Source organism: Geospiza fortis, unplaced genomic scaffold (genome assembly GCF_000277835.1).
Source record: "Geospiza fortis unplaced genomic scaffold, GeoFor_1.0 scaffold261, whole genome shotgun sequence".
Lineage (NCBI taxonomy): Eukaryota > Metazoa > Chordata > Aves > Passeriformes > Thraupidae > Geospiza > Geospiza fortis.
The window spans coordinates 373,885-384,411 of NW_005054578.1; the positions used below are offsets into that span (position 1 = coordinate 373,885).

Genomic DNA, 10,527 nt, shown 5'->3' on the forward strand with positions numbered 1-10,527 from the left:
AAACTACTCTGTGCAACTTGTGTAGTCTTGCTTGGTTCATTTGTTAGTGCATTTGCCCTTACCCATCATGCTCACCTACATTTTAATTTTGAAAGGAGAATGGGAATTGTTGGAAGCAGCAGCGCACTGAATCAGGAACCTGTGGTCATCTGCAGTGACTCTTGTAGATGTGTTGCCAGTGCTGGTGAGGCTTGGTTAAGAAGCTTGAAAAGTGTCAGACCTGCCCTGTGACTGATTCTGAATGTCAGTTTCAATATTGACATAGTACAAGTGAAAGTGATCTAAAAAAAAACAAAGAGAAAAGGAGAACATGTGAAGTGCCAGTGGATGGGAGGGGTGCTCACCCTGTGACCAGCTGAAGAGCTGTGTCATGATGTGTCCTGTCTGTGTGATGTTTGTGTGAAAGTCCCTTTCTGTCCCAGGCAGGAAGAATTCCCGAACGATGCTGATCCCGTTGCTGCAGCGATTTCCCGAGCAGGTCCGCGTGTCCCTGTTCCACACCCCAAACCTGCGTGGACTGCTCCGGCTGCTGATTCCAGAGCGCTTCAACGAGACCATTGGGCTGCAGCACATCAAGGTCTATCTGTTTGATGACAACGTGATCCTGAGTGGGTGAGTCCTGCTGCATCCAGCCTTGGTGCCAGCTTTCCCTGGCCCTTGGGCAGGGTGTCTGTGCTGCCAGCCTTGTCTGAGCACTGACTCCTTCGTGATCCTGTCAGTGCTCTTCTGAGATGGGAGAGCAACCACAGTTCCTGCACATGAGATTCTCAAATGAAAGTGAGCCTTTCTTAACGGGAGAAATATTTTGAGATTCCAAAGGAAATGGCCAATTTGTGCTTTAGTGCAGCTATCCCAGAGTGAGGCCTGTAGCCTGACCTGGGAGGTTGAGAATCTTGTGCCTGCTCTGAACCTGTGTCTTCCCTTTCTCTTCAGTGCAAACCTGAGTGATCTGTACTTCACCAATCGTCAGGACCGCTATGTCTTGCTGCGGGACTCTCCTGAGATTGCAGATTTCTTCACGGAGCTTGTGGACGCGATTGGAGATGTGTCCCTGCAGCTACAGCAGGATGATACAGTCCAGATGATGGAGGGAATGGTACACCCATACCAAGGTAGGAGGGAGCTGTCTCACCTGCTTGGGTGATGGCATCCAGAGGAGAGGAGTGACAGCCAGGGTTTAAGGATGACTTAGACTCCATCCATGTGGGAATTGCTGGGTGTCTGACCGTTGTTCAGGCTGTGGGGTGTCTGGTTTGTGCCATCCACTATTAGGATCAAGACTGCTTGAGTTTCAGGACTGGGTCATTTGGGGTTTTCCCAGCACAGTGGCTGTCACAGGCTGATTTGACAGGGGATGCAGAGACTGGAAGTAAATCTGCTGCCTCATAAATGTGCTCCTTTTGGCCTTAAACAAGAACTCCAGTCCTTTGAGAAGTTTTTCTGATATTAGCAGCTGCAATTCCAGGTGCTCTGTGTGTGTGTGTTCTGAAGGGTTTATGAATGTGCTGCTATTGTTGGTAATTAATCTTTTGTAGTAGAGTTTGTTCTGGGAATCAAATGGGAATCAATTCAGGAAGACTGGGAACAAGCATGAAATTGGGCAGAGAAGGGCAGTGAAATGCCAGGCTGATTGCGTCATCAGTTTTTGTCCTGGCCTTGCACTGCTGGGTGATGTAAGTTCAGGCTGGGGGTGGGAGTTTATTTGTGTGTTCCAGTTCATTCTTGGTTGTCAGCGTAGCCTTGCGCTTGTCCTCTCCTTTGTCAGAGGATTTTTCAGGCTGCTGCCAGTTGCTGAGCATTTCTCTTCTGTAATGTAGCTCTGCTGACCTTGAAACAGCTGGTTTGGGCCTTAAGACAGAGAGTCATGTGTACTCTGTGTTGGCTCCTGTTTGTTCCTGTATCCACGTGCTGTCAGTAGTTTTCCCTGGTGTGTAAGAGGTGACGTGTAGCTGTGTGCCTGTAGACCTCAGACACGTCTCTGTGGCTTTTCCTGCAGGAGACAAAGTGGCTTACTGCGAGATTGCCAACAGGAGGGTCATGGAGGTCATCAACTCTGCCCGCACACGGCAGGAGCTCCTTCACGCAAAGACTTTCCACAGCAGCCAGCCAGGCAGCTCCCTCTTATCCCAGCAAGGCTCTCAAGCACCTGGGAGTCTGAAACCAGAACCCGACACCTGGATCTATCCCTTAATCCAAATGAAACCTTTTGGGATTCAGATAGACGAGATGGTCACAGAGACCCTGCTGACGGAGGCAGAGCGGGATGCCAGGATATACCTCACCACTGGCTACTTCAACTTGACACAGGCCTACATGGACCTCATCCTGGGCACAAGGGCCGAGTACCGGATCCTGCTGGCCTCGCCAGAGGTCAATGGGTTTTTTGGTGCCAAAGGGGTGGCAGGTGCCATCCCGGCTGCCTACGTTTACATTGAACATCAGTTTTACAGTGAGGTCTGCTGCCTGCAGCAGCAGGAGAGGGTGCAGCTGCAGGAGTACTCCCGTGCTGGCTGGACGTTCCATGCCAAAGGTAAGGTGCCCTTATCCCCAGGGGTCTTGTTCAGAGGTGTGTGAGAGCCGTGCATTTGGATTGCGAAAGGAGTGAGGGGCTGGCTGGGTGCCAGTCTGGGCTTAACCTTCAGAACACTCCTCCAAGGTTCAAACAACGTGCTTGTGTAACATGAAGGGTTTGGATCACTTGGGGGACACCTTGCCTTTGCCTTTGGTTCAGTGCAGTCACAGGGATGATATGAGAGCTGTCCCTGTGGTGGCACTGAAGCACTGCCTGCATGACAAGGTGATGTGAAGGAGAGGAAGCATCTGGATGTGTTTAGGATGCAGTCAGTGCCCTGGTGCAGTTTCTTGTATCCCTTGGGCTGGTTTCAGCAGGCAGGAGTGCTGGCTCTGCTGGGGACCCTGCAGGGGTATCGTGGGCAGGTGCTGGGAGGGAGCTGCTCCTGGGGCCTTCCCAGCAGCAGGTCTGTATGGGGACAGTGTCAGTGTTGGAGGATTTGCACCAGTTCCTGTTCCCAGCTCACAGGGGGTGCACTGTGAGGAGCTGCAGCATGTGCTTATGGGAGTCAGGGCAGCCAAAGGGCAAGGGGCTGAGGAAGGAATATGGACTAACATGCAGTGAGTTAATGAACGCTGTCCTCGAGGTCTTCTCTGGGAGAGCCTGGATTCCTGATGGCTACACTGTGCCCAGCTCCCACAGGCTCAGACCGCTGGGAGTGTTTGGGCTGTGATTGGAACACTGGGGCTCTGGCCGTGCCTGTTTTGAAGAGAGCTGTTGGTAGGAATGGCTCCATCCCCCTGCTTCTCGCAGGGTGCTCAAGGGAGGCTCAGAGGTGGCAGGGAGGGAAAGCTGCCCAGTCAGCCTTCTCTCGACTGTCAAAAATCCCTGGGTGCTGCTGGGTGCCTCTGTGTTGAAATGACAAACAGATCCCAGAGTGCCCCTCCCCAGCACGGCCAGGAGTGCAGGGAAGGCCCTTATCTGACACAGGGCAGCACGAGGGAGGGCCCTGCCTGCCCTGCTGGGCGGGGTGTCCCGTGGCTTTCAGCATGCACATGCTTGAGCAATCTGTGATTCCCAGGTTCTGCCTTTGTTGACCACTGCTAACTCCCAGTGGGATGTGGTTTGGCATAGACTGAGCCCAGAAACAGGGGCTGCTTTTCCCAGCTACCAAAGTGCAGATGGTCACTGGTGCTGTTTGGGCGCCTATGGGACAGTGCTTTGGGCTCTCTGCTGTGTCTGTTTGGGGAGAGGGATGCAGGGTTGGAGTTCAGCAGCTCCCTGCTAGCAGGAGGGACAGTTGGAGATATTTGCTGCCTTGTTTCCATTCCCCTCAGAGTGCTGGGAGGATCAGTGTGCAGCTCCTCCTCCGGCATGCTCTGCCCTTGGCACGCTTTGGATTCACCTCATTTCCTTCTGCAGGAGTCACGTGGTGTGGCAGAGAGGACAAGGACAGGAGAGGGAAGGGAGGAAGCCGTGGAGATGTGAAGGGCATGTGGCCAAGGAGCACATGGAGCCTAGCTCCTGGCTGAGGACATGAGATTCCCAGCAGCAAACAGGGCCTGTTGGTGCTTTCTCTCTGGGCTGAGACATGAGACACCCTTGAGTCTCCCATGGGCTCCCCAAACACTGGGGCTGTGCTGCATGCCCCTCCTGCTCCCCTTAGCACGTTGGTATCTGCATGCAGAGTGTCTCCCAGGGATGTCTCTCGTGGGTGCCCATGCAGGTGTGGCAGAGCTCTGCACAGATGGGGTGCATGTCTGAGCAGGACTGCCAGCAGCTGTCCCTCCCAAAGCCCACCTGCCACTGCCCTCGGTGGTGTTGGGGGTGACAGGGGTGCATCCCTCGGGATCAGGGTCCCTTCCAAGGCCATTGTGGGGGCAGGGTGCTGGCAGGTGCTGTGTGCTGTGAGATAAACCCTGTCACTGCTATTGACTGGGCTGGGAAGCTGCGCTTCCCCTTGCTGGAAGGTGAGTCACTGTTGGAGCAGATCCTGCCAGATGGCCATGAAACCAGAGACCTCTGAAGGCTGTGGGACTGCCACAGGACACTTGGGAAGGCAAGGAATCTGTTCCTCCTGGCTGCTGCTTGGGCGGGGGTCCAGCCTTTGGCTGGGCAGGCACCAGACAGCCCCTGGCAGGGTCCCGTTTGGTGGCAGAACGTGACAAAGCTCCGTGCCATGTGTCTGCCAGGGCCTGTGGTGGGCTGTGCAGCCCTGCTGTGCTGGGGTGAGCCCACAGGGCTGGAGGCATCAGGGCAGTGCCAGCTCTGTGAGCGTGCTGTGGGGGCGGGGAGCAGCTTACAGGAACTGGCAGTGAATCGGCAGCATCTTACTCAAGGCATTCTTGGAACTGCTCTGGGGCTGAGTTGGGAAACCTGCTGCTATTTTAAGGCCGAGGTGGTTTTTATGCTACGGGTTCTTTGTTGCAGTCTGTGTGTGACCAGCCACGGGGATGAGCCTCGACCAGAGACTCACCCAGGGCTCTGCTGAGGAGAGCAAAGGCTTTCTGGCTCCATTTGTGCAGAGTGGCCACACAGCCTCTCCTTGGCAGCAGTCCTGATTCTCCTGTGGCTGTTCCTTCTTGCCCTGCTGCAGTGATGTGCTTGAGAATAATGTGATGCTTCCATCTTTCCCTTGAAAACCTGTCCTGGGCTCTGTCCTGCTCTCTGTGCTGGCAGAGCTGTGGGAGCTGTGTTGGTCAGTGGCAGTGGGGGCCAGGTGCCCTGGCAAGAGTCTGATCTCATTCCTGGTGGCTCCTCTGGAAGTGATGGTGTGAAATAATTTGCACTCCTCATCTGTGTCTCTTCACAGTGGCATGTGAATTCACCTGCCAGAGCTCAGAGATGCCTCTTCGTGCCATGGTCCTGGGATGGGGGCTGGTCCCTGGCCCTGGGACAGGCTGGACAGACTTGGCCTGTCTGGCTGGTGGGGCTGGTTCCTTCACTGAAAACCTGTTTGTCTTCTCTTGGCGTTTCTGAATTCACTGTGGTGCAAAACAGCCTCTAATGCAGTGACACGACTTGCTCTGGGTTCTTCTGGGGCAGTGTGTTCCTGGGGCACACTGGGGGTGTTGCACTCAGTCAGAACACTTGACTTGGGCTGTGCCAGGGCGCCCCACACATGGCACACACCTCACATGCCCCACACATGGCACACACCTCACACATGGCACACACCTCACATGCCCCACACATGGTACACACCTCACACACCCTGCACACCCCATGCATGGCACACACTGCACAGAGCAGAGCAGCCCTGCAGGCCCTGCTGGGCTGCTCTCTGCTCACGAGCTTCTGTACAGAATCTGTAATCCACATTTAAAGCATTTAATTCACTCTGAGTGAAGGCACCATGTGAGCCCACCCTGGCCATTCCCTTGGCTCTCATGCTGCCTCTCTCTTCCTCATTTTTCCTGCAGGCCTCTGGCTGTACCTGGCAGGGAGTGACCTGCCCTGCCTGACCCTGATTGGCTCTCCAAATTTCGGGTATCGATCAGTTCATCGTGACTTGGAAGCTCAGGTTGCAATAGTGACAGAAAATAAAGCCTTGCAGCAGCAGCTGCATCAGGTAAGCAGCAGATTCCGGGGATGCAGTGGGGATGTTGTACTTCTGGGGCACACAGGGAATGCTGAGGATGCAGTGGCGATAAAAACCTCCAGCTACAATAACTCAGAAGCTGCTGGAGCATGGGGAGTCCTGAGGAGCTGTCAGTGAAGTGACTATTGATGAGCTGCCTGCTGCAAGTGCCCAGTGCTGGGAAATGAGGCCATAACGGGAAGGAATGTGTGTCCCCAGTGACCTCGGGTACCGGGAGTGCTCAGGGCTGGATGTGCACACAGCCTTTAGAGGACCTGCTGACTCCTGTGCTGCAGCCACGCTGCCCCTCTGAGCCTTAACCCAGCATTTGAGCATTGCCAGGTCATGGCAGGCTCTGGGGTAATGAGGCCAGGCCCTTGGAATGGCTGAGCTCAGACTGGAAGAAGGATAGGACTGGCTGGAATGCCCATGAGGTTCTATGATAAAATCCTTATCTTGAATAATAATGACATTATATAATCTTGACACAAACATTTGAAAGTGGTTTGATATTCAATGTCCCAGGGTTTTTCTGCGCTGTTTTTAATTAGGCAGCTTGTAATGCTCAGCAGTTCTGCTGCTGCTCCGAGTCCTGCCTGGTTCTCCAGCTGTCTTGACTGAATCTTCTGCTGGAACTGACTGTCCCAAGTCATTTCTCCTGCAGTGTTCCATTTCAAAGCAGATGTTTGGTGCCTCTGTGTGACTTAGAGGCCTCAGAAATGCACTGTGTGAGGCAGGTGCTGGCAGAGTTGTCTGCAAGATCAATGGGAATTGCCCTCTTGCATCAGGGCTCTTCCCTGGGATGAGTCAGAGTGTATCTAATCAAAAACAATTCTATTACTGGAAGAGTTGCTTGAGTATTTCAATTCATATCTTGCCTCTGCTTGTTTCTAATGGAAGGGGAAAATCAATGGAAATGTGACACAAAGGAATTTTCTCACACGGGGCTGCAGTGATCTCATTCAAAGGGCTTTAAACCATTCCCGATTGCTGGAAGCTGATTCTGAGATGGGCTGGGTGTTTACTTTCTGTGGTCTTTTTTAGAAGACTTAATCCATTCCTGGGATGCTGCCATGAAATCACTTTGCCTGTGTAATGTTCAGTTCCATTTTAAAAATGTGTGCTGAGATTTGGGAAGAAATGTGAGTGGTCTGGGTGTCTTTGGGTACTTCTGTGAATGAACTGAGATTGATTCAGGGAACTGGCCTTGCCTCTGGTGCTCAGATCTCACCATAATGGATGGTCATGGAGCAGAATCCTCACAGCAGGGCTGACTGTAGCTCTTGGAGCATTTGAGGGCTCTCAAATTAGAGTGAATTGGCAGATTAATGTCTTGATTCATCTTTTTAGTGTTACTTTCCAGTACTTGGTTCCTACTTCCCTGTTCCACCCTGAATTTAAATAGTGCAGGGTATTTTCTGCTGTTTGTGACAGCTTCAATTATGAAAAAAAGATGATGAACAAACTTCCAGGAGCTGTTCTGCTCCTTGTTTGCCTGCAGATCCTGAAACCTGACTGTTTGTGCTGAAACCCCCACTTACCTGTGATCAAAGCACTGCTCTCACGTGCTGTGAGTGTTGTTATCAGCAGGGTGGTTCATTTCCTCCCTCTGCAGTTGGGTGCAGGCTGGGGGGGCCCGAGTGTTTCTGGTAATTTAGCTGAGATCACGACTGCACATTCATCTGCAAACACGGCGCCTGAGCCGTGTCTAGAAAGAGCCGCATAAGCCAGTCCCAGGAGGTTTGGGTGAGGTTTCCTTTTCTGGCAATTACAGCCTGGCCTTGAGGAGTTTTCTGAAACTGAAGCTCAGCTCATGTAGCTGTGGGGCACAAAAACGCAAAACCCTCTACCCTTGTTCTCTGTAGAGTTTTAATTGCAAATTCTTGAGGAGAAATGGTGCATACTTGTGGCAAGATCCCTGGTCAGCTTTATCTGAGTTTGCTTCTCTGAAAGACCATTATATAATTTAACACTTGGGATTTTCTGAGATGATGTTTCTTTCCCTGTTCAGGAGCAAGAGCAGCTTTACCTCTGCTCAGGTGTGGTCTCAACATCAACGTTTGAGCAGCCAAGTCGTTACGTGAAACTGTGGGTGAAGCTGGTGACACCTTTGATCAAGAATTTCTTTTGAAAGGAGAAAAGTTGCTGCTTTGGGTGAGTTTGCTGCCATTATGGGGAATTATGTTGCACTGACTGTAGTGAATAGCTGCAGTGCTCTGTCATGAAAGAAAGATTTGAACAATTAGTTCATGGACATGCAGATGATGAGGGGAAAACCAGAACTTCTCATATCCTCTGGGGCACTGGCTGCCATGGACTGGGATCAGTGCTCAGGTCCTGACTGGGTTTTGTCTACTAGAATTTCTGGAAGGTCCACTGGCAGAGAACCCATACAGAGGTATTTTCCATGCCTGGAAATAAAAATGAAATGTCCCTTTCTGAAATGTCCCTTTCAGAGTTTCGCAGAGAGAGACTGTGTTTCTGCTGTCTTGACCAGCCAATAGAAAGCATTGGAATACTGAAAATATTTTGTCTCTATATCCAGTCAGGGCTTTGCTTTGCCCCTGTAGTGTTGGTTAACAAGGGCAGTTGGTTTTGCTTCTCTGTTTTGTGGTGCCCTGGGGTTCCTGGTAGTTCCACTGCCCCATGACTCCAGCCCTTGTGAGCTCCAGGCTGTCCCTGCTGCCTGTTCCTGTGCTGGGCGCAGTCTGTGCAGTTGGCACTGCTGTATGTGTGCCAGGTGTTCCCACATCCCTTTCGCTTACCTGGCCGTGGCCTCCCCCTCAGCACGGTGTGCCTGGCTCCTTCACAGTCAGATATGTTACAAGTCTCTTTCCTGAGTTGTGAAGGGACAGGAGAAAACTTCCGGTGCTCGTGTGGGTTTGGGATGTTCCTTGCTGGAAGTAGGAGGCTTGAACCATAACATCCTGCAAGGAAGGTGTTTGGAAGCCAGGTAAAAAGGTGTGGGAGTGCAGGGTAGGGTGTGAGCAAGGGTTTCTGATCTGGCAGTGCCACAAGCAGGATTTCTGGCACCTGAAAAAAACCGATGGTAAGTGTCAAACTCAGTCGTAACTGATTATAAATACTGCTGGTCTATAAAGAAATGAGCTGCTCTCTGTGCCTGCCCTTGGGGCTTGTCTGACTGTGAGCTGTGAGGGAAATTTGAGGTAACTGTATTTTAGAACTAGTTGTTCAAATATTTCACAGGCTGGGATTTTGGTGAGTTGTTTTATGCCAAAGGGACCAGCCGTGGCAGATCTACTCACCTTAATGTGTGTTACTGCTGATACAAATTATTTGTTGTGAAGAAAAGGCTGAGTAGGTTCTGTACCCTAGAAATAGAAATAACATACTTCATAGAGGAGCCTGTTTGCAGCTGGACCTTCTCTGGGCTGTGCAGGTTGGGTGTGGGTGAACTGGGCCAAATCTGCACCTTTCTTCTCCTGTCTGCTCCAGCCAGCCAGATGCTCCATGCAGGAGCATGAGGAGTCTCTGCTCAGTTTGCACTGAGCCATCACACAAAGAGCTGTGGGAACATGGAGAGCCAGCAGAGGGAAAGGAGTCAGGCACTTGTGTGCAATTGTTCTGTCTGGCTTCCCACGGTGGTCTGGCTCCCCACCAGCACCACGTCAGAAACCACCAGTGGAAAACCAGTATCCGCCCTGAGAACCCCGTGTGCTGCGAGAGCAGGCTCCTCACGGCAGCGCTTCCAGCACTGGTTTTATTGAAACTTTGCTAAAATGGTTCTGGTACAATCTAACATAGACTGAGTTACACAACGGGGAGGTTTTTACAACTAAAAGTACTGCTGTTTTCCATTGTCATTAAATCTAGGCCTCTAGGAGCAGAGCCACACCAGCCAGGACCCACTTGGCAGCTTTTTCTTTTGTCTTCAGGTTGAAGGTCCAGACGTAGGTGGGCCCTCGCGTCCGTGTCTTGTAGACGGGGCACTCGTAGACGTTGATGGTGTCCATGCGGTCCACGGGGATGGCTCTGAGCAGGATCACCGGCATCTCGGGCGTCAGCTCCTTCATGCGCGCGTCCGCGATGGAGCCCGAGGGCACGTCCCAGCGCGCGCCTGCGGGGACAGCGGGACAGCGCTCAGGGACTGACACTGACTGCCCCGGGCTGCTCCCTGGGGCTGCTCCCTGGGCTGCTCCCTGGGCTGCTCCCTGGGGCTGCTCCCTGGGGCTGCTCCGAGGTTAGGGTGGGTGGAGTCCCTCAATGGGGGTTAGCTCTGACCTGTTCTCATCTCACTGTGACCCACGACTGCATTTGCCTTACTGTGTGTGGGATGTCTGAATAAATTCTGTCCCCACCCCTCCCTTCAGCACGGCTTTATGTGGGAATTGCAAATTTAAGGTGAGCTGGCTGTGGTGGGATGTGTTACATGCTGTCCTGTGTGCTCTCTGCTTTTGTCTAAGTGCACCCCTCA

At 52.4% G+C, this 10,527-nt stretch overlaps 2 protein-coding genes across 2 annotated transcripts in view; one reads left to right on the plus strand and one right to left on the minus strand.

Annotated features, from left to right (window-relative positions):
* PGS1 (phosphatidylglycerophosphate synthase 1) overlaps window positions 1–10,416 on the plus strand; it is a 13,563-nt gene extending 3,147 nt beyond the window's left edge. Inside the window, exons 6-11 of the mRNA XM_031064287.1 lie at window positions 423–612; window positions 934–1,112; window positions 1,997–2,530; window positions 5,935–6,083; window positions 8,104–8,246; window positions 9,989–10,416. Of these exons, the coding sequence (XP_030920147.1) occupies window positions 423–612; window positions 934–1,112; window positions 1,997–2,530; window positions 5,935–6,083; window positions 8,104–8,223 (1,172 nt within the window). The 3' untranslated portion in view covers window positions 8,224–8,246; window positions 9,989–10,416. The remainder of the gene's footprint in view (window positions 1–422; window positions 613–933; window positions 1,113–1,996; window positions 2,531–5,934; window positions 6,084–8,103; window positions 8,247–9,988) is intronic.
* Window positions 9,848–10,527, minus strand: part of DNAH17 (dynein axonemal heavy chain 17) — a 32,269-nt gene continuing 31,589 nt past the window's right edge. The window contains exon 79 of the mRNA XM_005429830.2: window positions 9,848–10,170. Within this exon, the coding sequence (XP_005429887.1) occupies window positions 9,923–10,170 (248 nt within the window). The 3' untranslated portion in view covers window positions 9,848–9,922. The remainder of the gene's footprint in view (window positions 10,171–10,527) is intronic.